Raw genomic sequence first — 25,058 nt, 5'->3', positions numbered from 1 at the left:
CGTTAAGTGAATCTTTCTCGTTGACTTTGCTGGTTAGAAGGTCGCAAAAGCGGATCACGTCACCCCTGGACATTACAACCGTCATAAATATGAATCGGTTGCCAAGGGTCTGGATTTTGATGAGGTGACTGTGGAGATGTTGCAACAGGCATAAGGGAGAAAAATAGTCATAAATAACTTTTTAAAATTGGGCCGTTGTGTTTTCGAACCGTCACTCAACGAAAGGTTGTAAGACAAGGATTGTGGCAGCTTTGAGACGTGTGGACTTCAGCTCCCAGAGTTCCCCAGCCAGCCATACCTGGGGGTTTTTCGCTCTCCTTCCCCTTAGAGCGGAGAGATTGCAGAGGAAAAGATTATAAAAGAGCAAAGTAGGCCAGAATGGATATACAGTAGTGGCCAAAATTGTGGAAACTTTTCGGGAAAAAGTATTTTCTAAAACTACCTAATAACACCACTGTTGTTGTTTTTTTGCAGTAGTACCATAAGATTATACATTAATGGAAAGATAATTTAATCAAGAATGTAATGCAATAACTTTTATGAAGGATTTGATATTAGAATAGCAGTTATAAAGGGGCGTGTAAGGATGTATAATTATATAAACATAATGATGAGAATAGCTGGGAATTATAACCAGGTCTACATCTCCACCAAAATTAGGCAAGATGGGGAGGGGGGGGGGGGGTTAAAAGTATAATGACTATATATGTATACCTTTTTGTTCTCTCTCTTTTAAAAAAAGAAGGAGGAAGACATATGTTAAAATTAAATATGTATGTTGAAAAGGAACTATAAATACCATCAACATAAAATGGACCTTGCTCAGAGGCTGAAATACACCAAGCAAATGAGATGAAGAGTGTGAAGTAGAGGAGAGAGGGTGGGAGGGGGAGAGGAGGAGAGAAAGGAGGAGTGGAAAGGGGAGAGAGGAGGAGAGAGGAAGGGGAAGTAGAGAAGAGACGGATGGTAGAAGTAGGGAGGGGGAGGAGAGAGGGAGAAGAAAGTGGCAAATATGGTGTATGGAGAGCAGAAGGAACCAATAATTGTTTTCGGGAGTTGATGGATAAGATGAATTGATGTAAACATTTAATAATACAATACGATGTTGGCTATGTAATAATAGACATGTTATGCTATGACAATGAAAAAATAAAAAACTTTAGAAAAAAAGAATAGCAGTTATAAAGAAGAAAAGTGAAACGAGATATGAAAAAATGATCACCATAGAAAAAAAACGAGAGATACAAAAATGATCACCACCTCAGTTAATACTTAGTTGGGTAACCTTTAGCATGACCTACGGCCTTACAACGTCTTCCCATGGGGCGAACCAAGTCTTTTAGTTCTGCAGCTGTTATCGTGTGAAACCAAGGTGGAATGATGGCTTCCGTAAACTGGGTTTTATTGCTGGGTGGCTTCTGACTTAACACCTTTCTTTAGGCAGCTCCATAGATTTTCAATTGGGTTAAGATTCCCAGGCCATTCCAGCAGTGGATTATGATTATCTTGAAAGTTAACACCAAAAGTGGTATTATTAGCCATCAAACCTCAAAAATACACTTTTCCCAAAAGGTTTCGACAGTTTTGGCCACTACTGTACATATTGAAAGGAATGCATGAATGGCAGGGAATTCTGGGAGTTGAAGTCCACAAGTCTTAAAGTTCCCAAGTTTGGAGACCCCCGCCCAGGAGTGGCCAAACCTGGGAACTTTAAGACTTGTGGACTTCAACTCCCAGAATTCCCCAGCCAGCCATGCTGGCTGGGGAATTCTGAGAGTTGAAGTCCACAAGTCTTAAAGTTCCCAAGTTTGGAAACTCCTGCCCCCCACCCCGTAGAGACTCTGCCCAAAAGCCTTATGGGTGGGTCTGTTTTAAGAAAACCGAAGGGTTTAGTTGGAACTTCTGTGCTTCAGGGATGGTGGTAGCTTCATCCTTCAAGCTGGGCTGAAAGACACGCATTGTGAATTGAAAACATTTGCTGGAAAAGGGAAGCTGAGAAAGAAGCCAGGTTGTGATTAAGGGCTTAGCTGGAGAAGACTTTAATGCTTCAAATATCGGAATTAAATTCTTGCTGACTGCAGGGAAAGAAAGAAAAAAGGGTAACCCATTCAAATCCAAGCAGGGAAGAGCTGAGCCTTGTGTATTATCCGGAATTCACAGAGGACCAGGGTGAAATGATGATAATTCGGAAGCATGATGTGTGAAGATCCAGGTCCCTGGAGAAGACTGCCATGGTGGGAAAGTCAGAAGAAGAGGAGGTCCACCAGGAAGAAGGATGGACTAGTTGCATCATGGGAAGACCTGAGAGACAGACCAGGCTGGAGACACAAACAGATGGGGAAGGTCACTAAAAGTTGACCCTGACTCAATGACAGATGATGAACTGACCAATTCCATCGGTCAACTCAAAGACCGACTCTTTTGAGAAGTCCATCGTGATGGGTAAGGTAGAAGGAAAGAGTAGAAGGAGCACCAGTGGTGACATGGGTAGTCTCGGATATAGAGGTGTCGGGGACACATTGGAAAACCTGAAGGAGGATGGGAAGATGATCTGGAGAAGGTCCATCCATTCTAAGAGCCAACACCAGAAAGTCCAACAAAAGCCTTCTGTTTTCTTAAAATCACTTTCGCCTCCTAAAGTCCCTTAAGCTTTCTTAGCTTCCTACTACTCCTTTCCTAGAAGTAGTCGGAAGGCAAAGTATGACTTCCCCCCCCTTTTTTTTTGTGAAGTAATTTTGTGAGATAACAGTTTGCAAGGAGGAGAAGGAAGAGGAGGACTGCGGGAACCTTGGTGCTCTCTGAATTTGGTTGTTTTCTTGCAGACGTTTCAAGACCCAACTAGGGAACATCATCAGCGCTAGAAGGGAGAAGGGCTTGCTCTCTGTTTATATACACCAGTTGTTTGCCGTGTAAGTGTGAGTTGGGTTATAGTTTTGTTCTTGGTGATTCCTTGATAGGGCAAACCATTAGTACATAAACAAAGAGCAAACACCTCTCACTTCTGGCTATGATGGCATTCCCTAGTTGGGTAATGAAACGTCTGCAGACAAACACAAGCTCAAAGAATACCAAGGGCCCCACACTCCTCCTTTTCCCTTCTACCATTGATGATATTACCTAGTTGGGTCATGAAATGTTTGCAAGAAAACAAGCAAGCTGAGAGATCACCAAGGACTCCACAGCTATTGTCTTCTTCTTCTTCTTCTTCTTCTTCTTCTTCTTCTCCTTCTCCTTCTCCTTCTCCTTCTCCTTTTCCTTTTCCTTCGCCTGCGTGCCTGCCATGTCTGCCAGGAAAGATGGTTGCTTCCCCCCCCCCCCTTTTGCAAAGTCCTGGTTTTGTTTTTCCAGGGTTGGGAAGGAAGAGGTGTGTGTGTGTGTGTGTGTGTGTGTGTGTGTGTGTGAGAGAGAGAGAGAGAGAGAGAGAGAGAGAGAGAGAGAGAGAGAGAGAGAGAGAGAGAGAGAGAGAGATTTATACTTCTTTGTGCAGGAATCCAATTTGAAGATTGAACTAAGCTTTGTGTATGAACCAACCGGTCCTTTTGCAAAATCTGCTTATGGAACGGGTGTGTGTGTATTTGTGTTTCCTGGGGAGGAAATACTTTGGGGAGGAGGAAGATACCTCACTTAATGACACGAGGATGTGGTTAATGATGGCGACCAAGACTGCAGGGGTTGCGGTTCTGTTTTGCAGAAGTCCTCGACTTAACAACCACAAGTGAGCCCAACATTTTTCTTATTGCCAAGCGTGACCTTTTATCAATGAGTTTTGCCCCATTTTATGACCTTTCTCACCACCGTTGTTAAGCGAATCACTGATGTGGTTACGTTTGTAACACGGTTGTTAAGCGAATCCGGCTTCCCCATCGACTTTGCTCATCAGAAGGTCGCACAAGGGGATTGCGTGACCCCGAAACACTGCGACCGTTGTAAGTATGAGTCAGTTGCCAAGAGTCTGAATTATGATTGTTTAATCATGAGGATGGTATAACGGTCATAAGTGTGAAAAACGGTCACAAGTAACCTTTTCCAGCGCTGTTGTAACTTTGAATGGTCACTAAATGAACTGTCATAAGTGGAGGACTACCTATATTTAGTGATCATTTGAAATTACAACGGGACCGAAAAAAATGACATGACCATTTTTCACACTTATGACCATTGCAGCACTTCCATGGCCGTGTGATCAAAATTCAGACACTTGGCAACTGACTTGTACTTACGACGGTCATAGCGTCCCAGGGAAACCCGATCTCCTTTTGCAACCTTCTGACCAGCAAAATCAATGGGGGGAGCCAGATTCACTTAACGACCTTGTTCCTAACTTAACAACTGCAGTGACCCACTTAACGGCTGTGCCAAGAGGAGTTGTAAAACGTGGGGCAAAACTCAACTTAATGCCTGTCTCGCTTAGCAACAGAGATTTTGGGTTCCATTGTGGCTGTAAGTTGAATTTCGCACCTGGGCCGAGCTCTGGAGCGATTGGCCATCGCATAAGATCAATCAATCTGAACAGAGTTGGAAGGGACCTTGGAGATCCTCTAGTCCAGCCCTGTCCTTGAGCAACAGACCCTGGGCCATTTCAGACAGGTGGGCTGATAAACCTCCATTGATGGAGCCACCAACAACTTCGGGTGGCAAGCAGTTCCGCTGGTGAATTGTCCTCACGGTTAAGGAAGTTTCTCCTTAATTGCAGCTTGCTTCTCTCCTTGATTGGTTTCCATTAATCGTCCTTCCTTCCTCTCATTCCCTTATCACAAAGACAAAATGATGTCCAAATCTAAAATATGGGTCGTACGCAAATTAAAAAAAAAAAATACAAAGCAAAAGCAAAAAGGCAAAATCCGGTGCTGGAGACCCTGCAGGTTTTAGACTCCCTAGGCATGCATGTACGCACAACCACTCAAACACACACAACACACACACACACACGCACACTGCGCCCTCCCTCTCGGGGTGGGGGGAGTTTGATTTATGCAACTAGCGCAGAGGCTGAAGGTTTCCTGGCGTGAAATCCTGGCAGATGGATTGGGCCGAGGTGGGGAGGAAGAGGAAGGGGGGGGGGTGTGTGTGTCCTAGGCTGGGGTGTGTGTGTGTGTGTGTGTGTGTGTGTTTGTGACATGAAGGTACTTGCACAACTATGTACCAAGACAAGACCAGAGGCGCTGGGCGCTTGGAAGCTGTGCGGGGCTCCGTTGGGACTTGCCTTTCCCGCTTAGCCCGCAGGGGCAGTGGGGAAATGGGGCGGGGGGGGCAGGGGGGAGGACTCTGGAGGCTGACGTGGCCCGTCCTCTGGGCTTAAGGAGGGGGGGGGGACATGAGGAAGAGTTAATGTCTTTGAAGTCTCCAGGTAAAAATTTACGGGCTGGAAGAGGAGGTCCTGGGGGCAAGTGCGCGGGAAGGAGGAGGAAGATTGGGGGGGGGGCGTTGCAGGTGGTGGGCCTGGCGCCCGTTGCACAACGGGGGAGGGTTGAAGCCACCAGGGCCTTCTGAGCAGGGATGTGTGGAAGAAGCTGGGGTTCTAGGCTGGGTTTTGCAGCGTGGGGGGGAGGGGATGCCCCTCAAGGCTTCGCACCAGAAGTCTCTACAAGGGGTAGGCCTGGCCGTCAAGAATGCCCTCCCTCACCCGTTGGCACACCAACTGGAACATAGGTGGTGGTGGGGCGCTTGAACGGGGTGGCTTTCTTGCAGACGTCTCCATACCAGACTAGGTTACATCATCAGGGCTAGAAGGGACCAGGGTTTGCAAAGGGGAAGAGAAAGTGTGTGTGTGGGGGGAGGACAGTGAGGTCCTTGGTGTCCTCTAAGCTTGATGGTTTTCTTGAAGATGTTTCATTTCCAAATTAGGTGACAGTGCAAACCCCCCCTCCCTTCCAGCACTGATGATGTTACCTAGTTGGGTCATGAAATGTCTGCAAGGAAGCCACCAAGCTCAGAGAGCACCCAGGACCCCTCAGTTCAACCCTAAGTTACAAATATCCTCTTTTATCAAAAAACACATTCTTTGCAACATCAATTGGTTGCAGCTTTCCTCCCAGGATGAATCCTGGAGTCCCCCACAAGGCAGCCCACCCTCCTTGTGGCTTTGACCCTCAGATGGTGGGGATCTCCTACGCATGATCTCAAGGGGATTCTTTGAACTTCGGAGGGGGGGGGTGAACCCGCAGCCAAAGGAGAGCTGGCAACGGCTGAGGGACAGCTGGAGAAGGACAGCGTCTTCCAGTCATCCAGATCAGGGGGCGGGGGGTCTCCAACCTCGGCCCCTTGAAGACTTGTGGGCTTCTTCAACTCCAGCATTTGAAGAGAATTAAATTAAAAATGGAGCAATTGCAGAGGAAGGGATCGCAAGAGATTAAGCGTAGCCAACTGGGGAATTCTGGGAGTTGAAGCCCACAAGCCTTCAAGGGGCCAAGGTTTGAGACTCCCGATTTGGATGGCGATCAACTTACACCTAGATCGGAGGTTTCTACCCCCGGCCCCTTGAAAACTTGGGGACTTCAACTCCCAGAATGGAAGATTGCAGAGGAAGGGATCGCAAGAGATTAAGCATAGCCGGCTGGGGAATTCTGGGCGTTGACGTCCACCAGTCTTCAAGTGGCCAAGAGTCCTTCGATTCTGGTGTAAGGTGGCCACACCTTTCCTGGGAAGGCAACTGGGGAACGTTGCAACACAAGGCGGTTAAGAGTCGGAAACCACCCCACCCACCTCGGCCCTTCACACCTGGAGATGTTTGCTGGCACCCAGCTGACCTCCAAGGTTGTTTTGCTTGGCTTCCTTTGACCCATTTTGGGTACCTTTTCAAATTCTCCCTGCCCCGTTTTTGGACCCGGGAGGTGGGTGGGGGAATTCCTGGGCCCCGAGAATCCAGACGTTTTTGACCTCTGGAATGTAATTATGCAATCTCACCTCAACTTCGACTTTGAATGGAAGGACTTGGCTCTCTCATTTTTTGTTTTAATTTTATTTGTGGAACAAAATTAATCCCTCACGGTAGAATTCCCTGTTTATTTAGCAGTAAATCTTTATTTTATTTTATTTCCAGTAGCAGCTTGCAAAAGAAAGAAATGGTTTTTAATCATTCAAACCGTCCCGTTAATAAGGAATATCATTTGCAGGGGTCTCAGCCAGCTTCAGATCAGAAGAGAACAGAATAGCAGAGTTGGAAGGGACCCTGGAGGTCATCTAGTCCAACCCCCCGCTCAAGCAGGAGACCCTACACCATTCCAGAGAAATGATTGTCTAAGCCCTTCTTAAAAGCTTCCAGTGTTGGAGCACCCACAACTTCTGGAGGCTTCTGATTTGCTTCATGATCCCAGGATTCACTTAGCAACGGCAATGATTCGCTTAATAACCGTGATGGAAAAGGTCGGAAAAATCAGCCGCGCAACTCACTTAAAAACCGCCTTCCTTAACAGGAGAAACTCTGGTGGCAAGTGTGGTCGTAAGTCGAGGACTGCCCCTTGACCGCTTTTTATTCTTCATAGCGTAGAAAAAGTTTTGGGTCAGGATCTTCCTGTCTGCATTTAGGCAGCCTGTTTAACCTGGTTAATCAACTGTCCCACATTCGGGGTTTGTACGAGAAGACAACCCAGAATGTGGGACAATCGATTAACCAGGTTAAAGATGTCAAACCTGGCTCAGAAGGTGGCTTGATGTTGGACCCGCTCGGCATCTGGGAACCAGGTTTCAGCTGAGCTAGAGAAGCCGTGTTGTTGTGTGAGTCCAACCGTACAACTTTAACCAAGTTATTGGGTGGGATGTGCCCTTGTTTCTTTTGCACACACACAAACACACACTCTCTCTCTCTCTCTCTCTCACTCCTGGGAGAAACTTATATAAGACTCTCATTGGGCCCGCTGGTTCATACTTACGACCGTTGCTTTGTCTCATGATTCTCCTTTTGCGATCTTCCGAAGAGCAATGGGGAAGCCAGATTCGCTTAACGACCGTGGCGAGAAAGGATAAAACGGGGCAAAGCTCCCTTGACAAATGCCTCACTTAACAACAGAAATGTCAGTCTCCATTGCAGTCATAAGTCGAAGACTGTCTGTACATGCTGGTTTCCAACGAAAAACCCAGAAACCGTGGTCGTATGATTGCAGGATGATGCAAACGGACATAAATGGAGATCAGTTGTCAAATGCTCGAAATGCTGTGTGACCGTGGGGGGCCTGAGGCTGCCGGTCGGAACTTTGAATCCCAGTCATAAGTAGGCTTTTTGCCATCCATTGTGACCCGGGAACAGGAAGTCCTCGACTTACGACCATAAATGAGCCCCCAACTTTCCACTGCTAAACAAGACAGGTGATAAGTGAGTTTTGCCCCACTTTGCGACCTTTCTTGCCATGGTTGCTAAGTGAATCAGTGCAGTTGTTAATTGAGGAACACGGTTGTTAAGCGAATCTGGCTTCCCCATTGCTCGTCAGAAGGTAGCAAAAGGGAGATTGTGTGACCCCGTCATAAGTATGAATCAGTTCACATGACTCCTGGGAACACTGCAACAGTCCTGTGAAAAACGGTCCAAAGTCGCTTCTTTCAGGGCCGTTATAACTTGGAACGGTCACTAAACGAAGCATTGTAATTTGAGAACTAGCTGTATACGCTTGTGGCTTTTGGAATGCAGTGTCGCAGTGCAGATACTGGATCTGGAAGTGAGCCAGGGGGGGCTTCATATCGGAAGGCCGTGGTCCCCCTCTGGTTGCGTTGTGTTGCGCTTGACTCACAATCCTTGAATGGGACTCTTTTGGAGCATGCTGCTGGCTGAGTGGTCTGGTTGTGTTGCGTTGTGTTGCAATTGTTGAATGGGGCTCACACAGAACATGCTGCCAGCTTGGCAGGAGACTGGCTGAGCGGTCTGGTTGTGTTGCGTTGTGTTGCACTTGACTCACAATTCTTGAACGGGACTTGCTTGGAGTGTGCTGCCAGGCTGTGTTGTGTTGTTTTGAGTTGCAATTTGTGAACGGGACTGGCTTTGCAGGCGATGAAGCAAAGGCAGAGGGAAGGCTGCCTGTGGTCAGTTGGGTGTGGAAAGAGTTGCGGGACAAGCCGGCCACTGAGATCAAAGGAGAACGGTTTGCGTCTTGGCCCCTGGGGGACCTTCCATGGTGCCTGAATTAATTTTATTCCTGTTTTGACACCATTTGTACCAATTATCCCAAACTTTCATAATATTCAGACTCTTCTTTGTCCTTTAGTTTTAGTGTTAACTTGTCCATTTCTGCACAATCCAAAATTTTCTGAATCACTAGTTCATCTGGGGGGGAATATTACTTTGTTTCCAACATTGGGCAAACGTTATTGTGGCTGTAGTCAAGAGGTGTATTTAACTTTCTTTCTATATTTCTCCTTGGTTTTTCCCAGCAGAAAAAGCTTGAGTTTGTATTCTATTTCTTCCTCTGTAATTTGTGGTACCCATTTCCAAATTTTCATCCAATATTTTTGAGTTTCCGGGCAGGTCCACCATATAAGACATTTTTCATCATAGCTTTCTTTTCACTTTCAGCCAAGTTATTTTCTTTCATTATTTTCCTTTTTTTTTTTAGACTCCTTTAATACACGAACAATATCTTCAATTGCCCCTTCCAAAATGACACCAAACTTTCATTTCATATTTCTCTATTGGTCTATTTTACTATAAACAATATATGTCCTCTATTTAAGTTTAAACATAGAGAGCATTTCTTTCAATTTTTTTCTACAATTAACAATATAATTTCATCCCCAATCCTTGCCTGGGGATCTGCTTGGAGGCCCAAAGGGGCAAGGGAGATTCTGGGCCTGGATTAGAATAGATCCTCGGTGCAGGAGGGATCCACTAAAGCAGGGGTGTCCAGACTTGGTAACTTTGTGGAGTTCAACTCCCAGGATTCGTTTGGACACCCCTGCATGAAATGTCTTGCAGTGTTGGGAAACCTTTTCGGCACTGAGTGCCAAAACGGGAGTGCGCACAAATGCAGCCGCCTGGAGTGCATGCACATGCCGGAAAGATGCTCTTCCAGTTTGCGCATGCGCACCGCCCACCTGGTCTCCCGGTTTCTGGTGCGCATGCACGCGCGAAGATCAGCTGGCCAATGCGCATGAACGCGGCTGAAACTGGGAGATCCTTTTCTCGGCACGCGTATGCTGGGCAGCTGCTCTTCCAGTTTCCAGCACTTGCAAAGACCAGCTGGCCGGTGCGCCAGAACCTGGAAGAGCAACGGGCATGCCTGGAGAGATGGATCTGGGTGTCACTTCCGTCACGCATACCATGGGTTCATGGATCGATTGGCTTCTCGTAGAGAATATTTCTAGCTCAGGGTTGAACTGAGGGCTCCTGGATGCTTTCTGAGCTGGGTGGCTTTCTTGTAGACGTTTCATGACCCACCTAGGGAACGTCATCAGTGGCAGAAAGAATTGGAGCAAAAGGAGAAGGAAAGGGGGGGAGGAGGAGGAAGACGAGGAAGAAGGCTGTGGGGTCCTTGGTGTTCTCTGAGCTTAATAGTTTTCTTGCAGACGTTTCATGACCCAGCTAGGGGGCGTCATCAGTGCTAGAAGGGAGAGGGGTTTGCAGAAGGGAGGAGGAGGAGGAAGGGAGGGCAGGAAAAGAACTGCGGGGTCCTTGATGTTTTCTAAGAGTGGTTGTTTCCTTGCAGACATTTCATGGCCCAACTAGGAAACCTTATCAGTGCTAGGAAGGATAGGAGTAGGAGGAAGCAGGAGAAGGGAAAGGAGAAAGAGGAGGTGGAGGAAGAGAAAGAAGAGGGGCAATTGTAGGAGGAAGAGGAGGACTATGGAGTCCTTGGTGCTCTCTGACCTTGGTGGTTTTCTTGCAGACAGTTCATGACCCAACAAGGGAACATCATCAGTTCTAGAAGGAAGTGGGGTGGAGGAGGAAAAAAAGAGGAGGAGGAGGAAGAAGACGACTGTGGGGTCCTTGGTGCTGTCTGAGCCTGATGGTTTCTTGCAGACATTTCACGACCCAACTAGGGAACATCGTCAGGGCAAGCCCCGTTCCCTTTCAGCACTGAAGATGTTCCCTAGTTGGGTCATGAAACGTCTGCAAGAAAACCATCAGGCTCAGAGAGCCCCAAGGACTCCATAGAACTTCTCCCTCCTCTTCCTCCTCCTCCTCCTCCTCCTCCTCCTCCTCCTCCTCCTCCTCCTCCTCCTCCTCCTCCTCCTCCTCCTCCTCCTCCTCCTCCTCCTCCTCCTCCTCCTCCTCTCCACAATACCCCCTCCCTTCTAGCACTGAAGATGTTCCCTAGTTGGGTCATGAAACGTCTGCAAGGAAACCACCCGGATCTCGGAGCTCCACAGTTTGTTTCTGGTTCCTAATTTTCTCCAGTTCTAGCACATGGCCAGAAAAACCCTTCCGGGCACATGCAATTTGGGTGGGGGGAGGAGGTGGGTGGGGGGGACACTAATGCCTCCCTGCAGATTGCTGGCTCAGAGAACCCTTCTCTCTCTCCCCCCCCCTCCGTTTTCCCCCCCCCCCCCATCCCTTGGCTCAAACTGACTCCGTGGCCCCTTTGCTGCCTCACACCGGACGCCTTTCCCGTCTGTGGCTTCCTTTGGGCTTTGCGCCCCCCCCCGGGGTCTCCCCTCCTCACATCTGTGGTGATTCGGATGCAGGCAACCCCCCCCCCCCCCCATCCCCAGGCCTGATGTCAGCATCTCTCTGCTGGGCGCGGCCCGGGGGAGGAATGTGCCTCACCCAGCACTCAGTGGGTAATTAATCCCCACAACTGACAGGTGGCAACAGGCGGCATGGCGTGGGCCTTGTGCGGGGAGGCTGGCTGGCGTGGGGCTGGCAGGAGAGGGGGGAGGGCTCGGGCTCTGGAAAGGGGGCTCCTGTGCTGACCCAGAGGGCGCTCGGCTGGCATGCTTGCAAATGGGAGACCCTCCCCCCCCCCAATTGGGTGGGGTTTCCTTGCATGGGGAGTTTTGGGGATGCTTTGCAATTTGCTCTGAATGGAGGTGGGGGGGTTTGACCCCCTGGCCAGCCTTGCAAAGTAAGTCCTTCGCCTGGCGTTCCAGGTGGTCCTCGACGTACGACCACAGGGATAAGTCCTCGACTTACGCCCACAATTGGGAGCAGAATTTCCCGCAGCTCAGCAAGGCGCTTCTGAGGCGTGAAGTTGTTAGGTTGAGTTGCGCCGGGGTTTTTTTTTTTTTTTTTTTGCCATTCCTTGCCACAGTTCAGCAAAGATCACCTGCGGTTGTTAAACGAATCCCCCGGTCAGGAAAAAAAGGGAAAAAAAAATACTTAAATATCTTATTTGAATAAAACGATCCTTTTGACACAATTCTGCTTTATTTCCCTCGCTATGGAAATAATATGTATTATTTCTATGCCATACCGATTTTCTCCCAGGGTTGCGGGGAGAGGGCACGTTCTGATGGTCGTAAGTGTGAGGAGTGGCTGTAATTCGATTTTTCCCAGTGCTGCAGTACATTATATTGGATAACCCTTTGTCTGAAGTGGTGTAGGGATTCCTGCCTAAGCAGGAGGTTGGACTAGAAGACCTCCAAGGTCCCTTCCAACTCTGTTATTTTGTCACCTTTTTCCTTTTTGGGGGATGGGGTCTTTTTAAAAAAAAAAACTTTCTTTTTTGTTTTTCGTCTGCCTCTCCCTGCTCTCTTCTGCTTTTTAATCCCTGGAGTTGTGAGACGTGTGAGTTTTGCAAACTTTTTGTCAACAGGCCGTGCACAGACGGGGGCGGGGGGGGAGGGCGAGAGGGAGGGAGGAAGGGGGCGGCTTGTTTGAAATAGCAGACAGGTGTGAGAGGAGGCCGGCAGGCTTGCGACGTGTGCCCTGGGCGGCTGTGGGACTCGCTGGGGGTGCCAAGAGGCGTAACGTAGCCCATTTCTCCTTCCCTCCCACATAGACACACACAACCACACACACCCCAGAAGGTGTGATGAGGGGGGTGGGGGGGCTGCCTGGCAGGCGAACAGGGTCCCGTGGGGAGAATGCAAATAGCCACAGAGGCTGCAGCGGGATGCATTTGGGTGCACAGAGCATGGGATGTGTCTATGTGCGTTTGGCATGAAGCAAAATTCTGAGTTGGCAGAGATCAGGATTCTTGGAGCCCCTTTTCGGACGTGCAGGTTTTAAATAAAGATTGCGAGGGTTCCTGGGTTCCTGCTTTTAGGATGGTGTAGAAGATTAGGTTCAGAATGGAGCTGGAAGGGACCTTGGAGGTCTTCTAGTCCAACCCTCTGCTCAAGCAGGAGACCATTTCAATCCAATCTTTTCTGAAAAGCCTCCAGTGATGGAGCCATTCCCAACTTCCGAAGACAACTTCTGTTCCAGTGGTTAGTTGCCCTCCCTGTTAGGAAGTTCCTCCTTAATTCCAGGTTGCTTCTCTCCTGAATTAGTTTCCATCCGTTGTTTCGTGTCCTGCCCTCCGGTTCTTTGGAGAATAGTTTGACCCCCCCCCCCTTCTTCTTTGGGGCAGCTCCTCAAATACCTAATAAGTCATTTTTTTTTCTGTAAGTTTGAATGGTCACTAAATGAATTCTTGTAAGTGAAAAAGTGGATTTTGCGAGGACCGGTCATAAGTCAGTCTTTTTCAGGGCTGTTGCAAATGATTGTAAACTAAGGACTATTTGTATTTGTTTTGCAACGAATAGCAGCCAAAGTCCAATGCGTGTTTAAGGCAAAATAAAGGCTGCCCCTTTTCTGCCCACCGCCTGGGTCTTCATTCTGATAAATTACTTTTTTTTCACGAGGCCTTTACTTACTTTATTTATTTTAAAAGCACATTTTGGGGCAGGGGGAAAAAAACCCTCCCGTTTCCTCTTCGCTCCGAATGTCGCAACCCACCTTGTGTTCTTTTTTTTTCTCTTCTTCTTCCCTCCTTTCTTCTTTTTCTCCTCTTTTTCTCTCCACCCCCCCCCCCCAATTATCCGGCCTGGCACGTTCCTGTTTCCGCAGGCTGTGTAAACCCTTTGTGTCCATAAATCCATAGCCTGCGGGCACCACACACACACACACACACACACACAAAAGGCGGTTGCACAATCTCACATTGTCGCACTTTAAAAAGAGGGCTTAAGACACGGAGAAAGAAGAGGGGAGGGGGAAAGAAAACACTCTTGGGCAGCCGCACCCACAGACTCCGGGAAGGAAAAGGGGCTTGGGGTGGTGGGTTTTTCAGGGAGGCAGGGGGTGTTGGGCCGGGGGAGGAGGGGGTTTGCTGCTGTCGTTCTGCAATGCCAGGGGACTCCCCCAATTTTGAGGGGTGAGTGGGTGGGTGGAAATGCCTTGGCCTGGGGCTTGTGTTTTCCCAGCTGCCACAGCCAGGCCCCTGCGTGCCACCTTCCCACCCCCGGGCACCTCTTGCCAAGGGATGTTATCTGGACAGGCTGCCCGGGGCTGACTTGGCGCCTTCCTGGCACTCCTTTTGTGTGCGGCCGGTCCAGGATTGGCATCCGTGAGCAAACAGACACGGCGTTCTCTGAAAGGGCCAGCTGGCGCGAAGGATGCCCACGCCAGCGCTGGTGAGGGTGCAGGCAGGGCCAGGGGCTTTCCAAGGGCTTGGCATCCTCTGGCAGAGGGAGGGGGCATCCTAAGGTGTGTTTTGGCCATGCTGGAGTCTTCCCCCCCCCCCCCCCCGCTCCACAGCTTGGAAGCTGGCACGTGGCTAGGAAAGCTTTGTGCTGGTGGGTTTATTCTCTTCGTCCTCCTTTTCTTCTTCCTTCTGCCTCTTCTTCCTTCTCCCTCCTATTTCTTCAGCTCCACCCCCCCCCCACTCCTCTTCCTCCAGGACCCCCAAGTCTCCTGTTCCTCCTTCCTCACACAACCACCATTCCTCTTCCTTCCCTTCTTCCTTCTTGTTGTCTTCTCCTTTTCGTCTGTCTTCTTCTTCTATTGTTCCTTTTCCTTCTTCTTTTTCCTTACTTTCTCCTCTACCTTCTGCTTTTCCTCCCTCCCTCTCGTTCCTACTTCCATCCCTGCCTTCCTTTTTCCTTTCTCCCTTCAGCTTTCCCTTTCTTTTTGTTCCTATTTCCTCCCTCCCTCATTTCTCCCTTCCTTCCTTCCTTTCTCCCTCCCTCCTTCGTTCCTATTTCCATCTCCCTCCCTCCTATCCTTTTCTTCTTTGCTCCTATTTCCTTCATCCCTCTCCTCCCTCCCTCCTTTCTTCTCATTCCCATCTCCTTTACTTCCTTCTCTCCTTCCCCTCTCCTTCCTCTCTTTCCTCCCTCCCTCCCTCTCATTCCCATCTCCTTCTTTCCTTTTTTCCTCCCTCCTTTTTCTACCAACTGTTCCACCTTCTCTGGGGAAAGGAAATCCTGGTTTGATCTAAGCTAAGGAATCAGAAGTGGATTGTGAACCCTTGGGGGCCATTTCTGCCCCCCCTTCCTTGCAGGGATTGGGCCGCTGTGGGTTCCGCGAAGCCCCCGTCTTTTTTGCCACCCCCGATCCCCACCCCCCACGAGGCTTCCCAACCTGCTCCAGGCTGCAGTGCAAGCAGAAGAATGCTCCCTTTATGTGGCTTTATTTGACTTTTAACAGGGTTTGATTGTCAATTGCTCAGCTGCTTTTGGCAGTCGGGCAATTGAAGTATTTCTCTTTTAAATCCATAAAAACCAGAAGCCTTTGCAAAGGCCTGTCCTGGAGGGAGACCTCTACTCTGCACCCCGTATGCAATAAGAACGGACGTGGGTAGTCCTCGACTTACAATGATTCATTTAGTGACCGCTCGAAGTTACAACGCCGCTGCAAAAAGTGACCTTTTTTGCACTTAACGACCGTTGAAGCATTCCCCGGAGTTACGTGATCCAAATTAAAAACACTTGGTAACCGATTCATATTTACAACGGTCCCAGGGAGACACAGGAGCCCCTTTTGCGACTTTCCAACAAGCAGAGTCAGTGGGGAATCCAGATTCACTTAACAACTTTGTCACTTACTTAAGAACTGCAATGATTCATTTAACAACTGTGGCAAGAAAGGTCGTTAAAATTAGCCCAAATTCGCTTAACAAATGTCTCGCTTAACAAATGTCTCGCTTAACTAATGTCTCGCTTAACTAATGTGTCGCTTAACTAATGTTTCGCTTAACAAATGTTTCGCTTAACAAATGTTTCGCTTAACAAATGTCTCACTTAACTAATGTCTCGCTTACCTAATGTCTCGCTTGACATGAGGAATTTGGGGCTCCCTTTTGGTCGTAAGTCGAGGACTACCTGTACCTTGGCACCTTGGGCATGGGTGCAAATTCTGCGTCCTGCGAACCAGCCTTGGGTGGTTTGCGGGAAAGCCCAGCGGCTCATCCAGCCTTGATTATTTCACCCTTCTCATCGCTCTCCTTTTCCCTTTCTCTCATTCTCTCTCGGCGCAGTACTCCACCGAACTGAAGAAGCTCTACTGCCAGATCGCCAAGACCTGCCCCATCCAGATCAAGGTGATGACCCCCCCGCCCCAGGGGGCAGTCATCCGAGCCATGCCGGTCTACAAGAAGGCCGAACACGTGACCGAAGTGGTCAAGCGGTGCCCGAATCACGAACTCAGCCGGGAATTCAACGAAGGTGAGTCCAAAGCAGGGGTGGATTTCAGCCGGTTCTGGAGAACCGGTGGCGGGAATTTTGAGTAGTTCAGAGAACCGGCAAATGCCACCTCCGGCCGGCCCCAGAGTGGGGATCTTACAGTACCCTTCCCCTGCCACGCCCACCAAGCCACGCCCACAGAACCAGTAGTGAAAAAGGTTGAATTTCACCACTGGTCCGAAGGGGAGGAAAGGATGGAGAAATTATGGTGGCGGTAGTGGAGGAGGAGGAGGGAGATAGGGAAAAGAAGAAGAAGAAGGGAAAGGAATAAGGTTAAACCAAATTCTCATTTCACATTTCATCTGTTGCTACCTGCATCCTCAGGTTGAATTTTTTTACATAAAAATTGGGGTCCCGTTTCCAGTTCCCTTGAGGCCGGAGAAGGCGGGAATTTTGAATTTTGGATCGATTTCCATCCTCTTCTTTTTCCAGGCCAAATTGCGCCTCCCAGTCACCTCATCCGCGTGGAAGGCAACAGCCACGCCCAGTACGTGGAAGACCCCATCACTGGCAGGCAGAGCGTCCTGGTCCCTTACGAACCACCCCAGGTGAGGGCAGGGGGAGGGATCCCTGCCAGGTGCACACCTGAAGGTTAAAGTTAAAGGGGTTTATGGGTAAAAGGATTCCCAGGCACAGGTATCTTCTCAAGAAACAGCCGTACCTGCTTGGAGTAAGACAAGGGTCCATGTAGGGTTGGATTTGGTGGCTACACAGGGATTCTAGGCTGCTTCCTCTTTTGACTCTGCCCCCAGCTTCTGCCACCCTTTCTCCTACATATCTCCTTCCTTCCTTTCTTCTTTTGTTCTCCATCTCCTTCCTCCCCTTCCTTCCTCCCTTCTGCCCTCCCTCCCTCTCCTTCTTTTGTTCTCCATCTCCTTCCCTTCCTTCCTTCCTCCCTCTTTCCCTCCCTCCTCCTTCCTTCGTTCTCTAATTTCCTCCCTCCCTCCCTTCTGCCCTCCCTCTTTCCTTCTTTTGTTCTTCATCTCCCTCCTTCCCTTTCTTCCTTCCTCCCTCTTTCCCTACCTCCTCGTTTGTTCTCTAATTTCCTCCCTCCCTCCCTTCTTTCTGCCCTCCCTCTCTCCTTTTGTTCTCTATCTCCCTCCTTCCCTTCCTCCCTCTCTCCTTCTTTTGTTCTCCATCTCCCTCCTTCCTCCCTCTCTCTTTCCTTCCTTCCTCCTCCCTTCCTCCCTCCCTTCCTTCTGCTCTCCCTCCCTCTACTTTTGTTCTCCATCTCCCTCCTTCCTCCCTCCCTCTTTCCTCCCTTCCTCCCTCCCTCCCTTCTGCTCTCCCTCCCTCTCCTTCTTTTGTTCTCCATCTCCCTCCTTCCCTCCCTCCCTCCCTTCTTCCCATTCCTATCTCCTTCCTCTAATTCCCATCTTGCCAAGCCCAGAAGATCAGGTCCAACATGGAAGTCCAATGAAACCGATCTGTTGCTAAAAGCCTACACCCAGGAATTTTCTCAGCTAAAAGTCAGCATGTGCTAAGATGTTCCACGGAATTCAAGGGAGGTTGGACTTCATTTGTGGCTACTGCGGGGATTCTAGGCAGATTCCTCTTTTGACTCCTCCAGCTTCTGCCACCCTTTCTCCTACACCCCTCCTTCGTCTCAGTCCCCAACTCTCTCCTCCCTCCCTCCCTTTCCCTCCTCCCTTCCTCTTGCCCTCCCTCCCTCTCTCCTCCTTCCTTCTCCATCTACTTTCCTCTCTTTCTAAAAGATGAGATGCAAAATGTAGCCACACAGGACAGTTTCTCCACATTCTGCCTGGAATCATCCTCTGTTAAAAACTGATTTTAAACAGAACTACTATTAGACGTGTTTGTGTGTGAGATAGTTGCTGAATTTTTTTTTAAATGCCATGACTCATTTTTAAGTGTCTGAAACGCATCTGAGAAAGGGGGGGGGAGCATTTGGCACAAAGCAAGACATTGTTCAAGAAAATATACTGCAAAGAAAGAAGATTAAAATCTGTGTATATTCATACATGCACCAGCATTCTACTATTATTTTGTTTAAAGTTCTCCGTGAAAAGCTTATTCTTTAACGACCCAAATCCCTTGGCTCGTTGCAATCTTGCAAAATCCCCCAAAAAATCAAGCTGAGAAGATTGTCATCGTTTCCAGAGATGAGTTCGAAGCTATGAGAGATACATATATCTTTTCTTTTTTTTTTACCCCTGCGTGTGGTCGTAAGGAACCGTTTCCCACTCGCAAACAAGACGCTTGTCTTTCAGTCCCTGTGATTTTGCAGAAATCGCAAAATTTCCCATCTTGGCCGCTGCCGAGTTAACAAGCCAGGAAGCCGCTTGCATTGTAAAAGGTGCAAATTTGCCGCTAGTCCACATTGTGCAAGCCAAAACAAGGACCTGGTTTCCTGCAAGGGCGGCAGTGAAAAAGAGGATGAAACATCCAGGAAAGCAGGATAGTGTGTGTCTGTGTCTGTGTGTGTGTGTTGTGTGTGTGATAAACCCCCTATCCTTTGTGTGGCATCAGCAGTCCCAGCACCCAACAATTAGAGAGACCTACAGCTGAGATTCTTAAGTAACCCGGAAATTCAACCCGACGTTTCCTGCTTTTTCCAGGTTGGCACCGAATTCACAACCGTCCTCTACAATTTCATGTGCAACAGCAGCTGCGTGGGTGGCATGAATCGCCGGCCCATCCTCATCATCGTCACGCTGGAGGCCCGAGAGTAAGTCGGGAGGTTGCGGGAAACCTGAAAGTGACACTCAAAGGCTGCTGACCTTGGAGGTCATCTAGTCCAACCCCCTGCTCAAGCAGGAGACCCTTTCACAAATGGCTCTCTCCTTAAAAGGCTTTTTTAAAGGAAGGAAGGAAGTGGGAAGGGGAAGGTGGGAGGGAAGGAAACAAAAGGGTCACATGAGTGACCCGCTTTACGGCCATCATTATTTGAGTTGTGGTCATAAGTTGAGGACTGACGTTGTAAAGATACCTCCTGGGTAAACCCATCTCAATACGATCTGCTTCACACACAACATACAACTTGGCTTTCACGCCAACACTGTAACTTGAAGATTCCCACCCCCATCGATAGCAATCAGGGTTAACTCATGGTTTGGAGCTGGTTAGTTTGTGGTTTGTCAGATGAGCCATATAGAATAGAATAGAATAAGGAATAGAATAGAAATGAATAGAATAGAATAATAGAATAGAATAGATATTGGAATATAGAATAGAAATGAATAGAATAGAATAATAGAATAGAATAGATATTGGAATATAGAATAGAAATTAATAGAATAGAATAGAATTCTTTATTGGCCAAGTGTGATTGGACACACAAAAGGAATTTGTCTTTGGTGCAGAAGATGCTCTCAGTGGACATAAAAAGACAGGATACATTGGTCAAGAGTCACAAGGTGCAACACTTGATGATAGTCATAGGGTACAAATAAGCAATCAGGAAACCATCAGTATCAATATAAATCGTAAGGATACAAGCCACAAAGTTACAGTCCTGCACTCATAAGTGGGAGGAGAGGGTGATGGGAACGATGAGAAGATTAATAGTAATGCAGCCTTAATAAAAAAAATCGACCGTGTTGTAGGAATTAGTTGCTTAGCAGAGTGATGGCATTCGGGAAAACTGTCCTTGTGTCTAGTTGTTCTGGTGTGCAGTGCCCATTTTGCATCATTTTTGAGGGCAGGAGTTGAAACAATTTATGTCCAAGATGCAAGGAGTCTGTAGATATTTTCACGGCCCTCTTTTGACTCGTGCAGTGTCCAGGTCCTCAATGGGAGGCAGGTTGGTAGCCATTGTTTTTTCTGCAGTTCTGATTCTCCTCTGAAGCCCGTGTCTCTCTTGTTGGGTTGCAGAGCCAAAGCAGACAGTTAGGGAGGTCCAGATGAGAGACCCGGTCATTCCCCTGTAGAAGGATATTTGTATATTTGTCCTCTGTTCAGCCAATCCTCGAGGCATTTCTAGAGAGGGCTATTCTGGCCTCAAGGGGATGATGGGTTTTGTTTTCTTTGTTATTCAAATTTTTATTGGTTTTTAAAAAAAATTTCAAGGAAAAAGGGTTATAGGGTTATAAAACAGGTTTTGTTTTCTTCACCCTGCAGCGGACAAGTCCTTGGTCGCCGATGCTTTGAGGCTCGGATCTGCGCCTGCCCGGGCCGGGATCGCAAAGCGGACGAAGACAGCATTCGGAAGCAACAGGTCTCCGAAGGCACAAAGAACGGTGATGGTACGAAGCGCCGTAAGTAGCCAGAAGCAGTAGCCTTCACCGCGGTGCATTTCAAGGGTTTTTTCCCCTTGAAGCCGGGTGGGCTGCAGCTCCTACCAGAACTCCTGGGCACAAAACGCCCTCCCTTTGCAGGCATTTCTCATTCTGACCTCCTTACTCTCCTATCGTCCCTTCCTCTGCGATCCCTCCGCCTTAGCAGATGGGGGGGGGGGGAGAGAGAGATCGAGATCAGGCATAACTAACTAGCTAGGGAATTCTGGGCGCTGAAGTCCACCCGTGCTCAAGAGGCCAGCTTTGAAATACACTGGTTTAGGAGGAGGTCAGTGTTTGATGTTTGCCTTTTGCGCTTGGATAAGTGTTTGTGGGCTTAGCTCAGCTGGCTCGTGTGGGCCGTCCAGCGCATTTTGCACAAATGGGCCGCGAAGCCATTTCCTAACCAGGTTCAGCGTTTGTGTGAGTGCAGCTCCGGTGTCTGCCGGACGGGAGGTAGAAGGTCCTCACCCAGTCTGAACTTGTAGGATTGCGTGCAGTGGAGTGGAACAAGCAAGCCAATAAACCCCAAGTGAAATGCTGGATAACAGCATCAATCAAGGCAGGGTAAACAACCGTGATAGAGCCAACTTCCGAGTCAGAAGGGAAAAAAAGATAAAATGCCAGGGGTTTGAAGTGGAGAAAAAAAGAAAAAAAGAAACAAGCTATGTTGTTAATTAGGCCTGACGAATGTCAATGGAGCATCCATTGGTCAGGGCAGTCTACCTCTAATGACTAGGGATTGGACAATTTTCATCTTTCTGGGTTATGAAATGGACTTTTTTTTTTAAAAAAACAAAGCTACGGTGTCCCTTAGGCCTGACGAGTGTCAATGGAGCCTCCATTGGTCAGGGCAGTCTACCCCTTTTTACCACTTGCTGGGTAATTTTCATCCTTCCGGGCTTCCCGGAAGCTTCTGGAAGGTGGAAGGAGAGGCAAGCCTTCTGAAAGATTTGCGTTTCCAGGTGGAGGAAATAGAGACAGTCCTCAACTTACAATGGGTTGCTTCGAAGTTACGACAGCCCCCCATTTACGGCTGATCATAGCAGTCACACAACCCGGATTTGTGGGGGTTTGGGGGGATAAATGGAGCTTTACTTCCAGTTTCTGGCCCAAACACCCAAAAACGAACAATAGGTTTGCTTAACAACGGCCACATTCGCTTAATGACTTCTGGGGGGGGAAACGGTCGTAAAATCAGGACGCCCATGGGTTGACCTGCTTTATGACTGTCTCGACTTACGACTGTAGTGGACAGGCTCCATTATGATCATAAGTCGAAGACTACCTGTAGGGATTTACTGCAGGAATCTCCAAACTCAGCCACTTTAAGACCTGTGGACTTCAACTCCCAGAATTCCCCAGCCAGCAATGCATTGCTGGCTGTGGAATTCTGGCAGTTGAAGTCCACAAGTTTTAAAGTAACCATCTTTGGAGACTTCTGATCTAGTGGTAGCCAAGATTTACAACCAGGTTTTACTTTGCTGGGAGTTGAGTTCAGAGGAAGAACTGGTTGAGGAAGTTGGACCGAAGCCCCAATCTGCTAAGACCTGGTGGGCTGCTCCCCTTGTCTCCAGAGACCTTCTCCAGAAGTTTCTCCAGCTGAAACCTGGTGCTACAGAGACCAGCACCTGAAGCATCTTGAGTCTTGGAGCATATCCTCCATCTGGGTCAAGATGAGTTCTTCTTTCTTGATGACCCTTCCGTTGGCCAAGATCTTCTCTTGGTGGGCCTCCGTGCTCTTGTTCATTCCGAGCTTCAGACGCAGACTCAGAAATGGCAACAGCTTCTCCGAATTGAGATGTCCCAAGGAGATGACTTTCCTTGAGGCCCCTGGGGCTCATTGTCTTCTGCTTCCCCTTCGTTGGCAGCTTTCCGGCAGAGCACGCATGGCATCCAGATGACTTCGGTCAAGAAAAGACGCAACCCAGATGATGAGCTCCTGTATCTCCCAGTAAGTAGAACCAGGACTTGGGTAAAAAATGTGGAGGTCTTCACTTCCTTGCAGTTGGGAGAATGACACCTTGAGGTTTTTTTTTCGGCAACCGGCAAAGCCAGGTAGATCCCTCAGAAGGTGCGAGACCCTCTGCTGTGTTTCTGAGCCAATTCAGGAAGGTGGGAAGTCAAGACCACCTTCCCTGCATGGGGTCTCCAGAACATGGACTACCCCTTTTCTGACCGGAGAATTTGAAGGGAAGAAGGAATGAGGTTTTGGCTACTTACTCAAAACGTGGACTTCTGTGTTTTTGGGGACATGGTGAGCTAAACTTGTCTCCTCTCGGGAGCTAATCGGGGCCAGATCTGGTGAGATTTTGGTTGGGAGGAAAGGAAATTTCATAAGCTTGTTAGTACGTTGAACACAGTTGAAGAAGGCAGGAGGACCATTTCCATAGGACCACCCAAAAAGACAGTGTAGATGTAGACATGGGGTCTCCAGCTCAGACTGAAAGATACTTTTATCTGTCTGAAGGTCCTTTCTGATAGGAAAGAACATTTGTCGTTCAGAGTTGTGCTTGGTGGTTTGCTTCCAGATGTTTCACTCCTCTTTATTTCCTCTGGGAGGGGTCATTCACTGTCAACCTGTCCCTTTACTCCCAAGTCGACCCTTGTTCCTTAGCAGTTCCCTTATCCTGGCAGTTCTGAGCATGCGCACATCGGGAACAGGCTCCAGCTATTCTTCTGCCTCACTGAGGTGTGACTCCGAAGGCAGCTGATAACTGTCGGACGGCCTTGGCCACATCTCTGCCTACGACACAGAGCCCTCATCAGAGCCTTCCCCAGCCTCCAGGACTGGCCCATCTTCCTCCCTCCCCTGTCCCTTAGGCCTGACGAGTCTTAATGGAGCCTCCATTGGTCAGGGCAGTCTACCCCTTTTTACCACTTGCTGGGTAATTTTCATCTTTCCGGGCTTCCCGGAAGCTTCTGGAAAGTGGAAGGAGAGGCAAGCCTTCTGAAAGGTTTGCGTTTCCAGGTGGAGGAAATAGAGACAGTCCTCAACTTACAATGGGTTGCTTCGAAGTTACGACTGCCCCCCATTTGCGGCTGATCATAGCACTCACACAACCCAGATTTGCGGGGTATTTGGGGGGTAAATGGAGCTTTACTTCCAGTTTCTGGCCCAAACACCCAAAAGCGAACAATAGGTTTGCTTAACAACGGCCATATTCTCTTAATGACTTCTGGGGAGGAAACGGTTGTAAAATCAGGACGCTCATGATTTTGTGCCCCCCTTTCTGCGTCCAACACAGAGCCCCCGTCAGAGCCTCCCCCAGACTCCAGGACTGGCCCAGCTTCCTCCCTAACCTCCTCACTGTCCGAATCTGCTGCCAGATCCACTGACCACTGACCAGCCACAACAACTGTTTTCCAAATATTTATATATCAATAAAAAACATTAAAAAAAGGAGGAGGAGAGGGTGTTGGCCAAGGGCACTGGGGTCTCCTCTGGGCTCCTCGTTCAGGTTTTCCCCTTCTTCTTGCCTCAGGTTCGAGGCCGGGAGACTTACGAGATGCTGCTGAAGATCAAGGAATCCCTGGAGCTGATGCAGTTCCTGCCGCAACACACAATCGAGACCTACCGACAGCAGCAGCAGCAGCAGCAGCAACACCAACACCTGTTGCAGAAACAGTGAGTCCTGGGGTTGTGACTTTGGGGCTGCGTTGCCCCTGCATGAGGAATGTTCTTTGCTTTGAGACTTGCCGTGTCGGATGGAGTCTCTTTGGTCGTTGGCCATGCGTTTGTCTTTCCCCGAAGGGAGAGGGCTAGGAGGTCGGCCTTGCCTTGGCTGTGTGTGTTTGTGTGTCCCCTTTGAGGTCATGTAGATGTAGTCGGCTGGTAAGAACAGGTGGCCTTTCAACCATTGGGACCTCAGCTCCAGCCTGAAGAAATAAGTTAATTTCCCAGCAATGGGAATGAGGAGAGAAGAAAATAATTGGAAGGCACCTCCAATTCTTTGCTCTTCTAGTCCATCCCCCTGCTCCAGCAGGAAATCCTACACCAGTGTCTCTCAACCTTGTCAACTGGAAGATGTCTGGACTTCAACTCCCAGAATTCCCCAGCCTGGCTGGGGAATTCTGGGAGTTGAAGTCCAGACATCTTCCAGTTGACAAGGTTGAGAGACACTGTCCTTCACCATTCCAGATCTGTGGCTGTCCAATCCCTTGTTAAAAGCCTCCAGGGATGGAGCACCTACAACTTCTGGTGGCAAGCTGTTCCACTGGTTAAATTTCCTCACTGCCAGGAAATTTCTCCTTGATTCCAGGTTGCTTCTCTCCTTGGTTAGTTTCCATCCA

The 25,058-nt window shown here is 48.7% G+C and overlaps 1 protein-coding gene across 8 annotated transcripts in view; it reads left to right on the top strand.

The window, feature by feature from the left end:
- Positions 1-25,058, top strand: part of TP63 (tumor protein p63) — a gene marked incomplete at its 3' end in the record, with an annotated part of 126,860 nt that overhangs the window by 76,472 nt on the left and 25,330 nt on the right. For 5 of the 8 annotated variants that reach the window (XM_081956067.1, XM_081956062.1, XM_081956065.1 and 2 more), the window contains 6 exons: positions 16,326-16,512; positions 16,963-17,078; positions 19,110-19,219; positions 20,611-20,747; positions 22,637-22,719; positions 24,251-24,393. In XM_081956067.1, coding sequence (XP_081812193.1) covers positions 16,326-16,512; positions 16,963-17,078; positions 19,110-19,219; positions 20,611-20,747; positions 22,637-22,719; positions 24,251-24,393 — 776 coding nt within the window. The remainder of the gene's footprint in view (positions 1-16,325; positions 16,513-16,962; positions 17,079-19,109; positions 19,220-20,610; positions 20,748-22,636; positions 22,720-24,250; positions 24,394-25,058) is intronic. The other 3 variants (XM_081956064.1, XM_081956066.1, XM_081956063.1) reach the window with 2 other exon arrangements.

Source organism: Natrix helvetica, assembly GCF_964273705.1.
Source record: "Natrix helvetica genome assembly, chromosome: 5".
NCBI classification, from domain to species: domain Eukaryota; kingdom Metazoa; phylum Chordata; class Lepidosauria; order Squamata; family Natricidae; genus Natrix; species Natrix helvetica.
The sequence above is the reverse complement of the archived record's forward strand: the minus strand, read 5'-3'. Positions and strand labels throughout refer to the sequence as shown.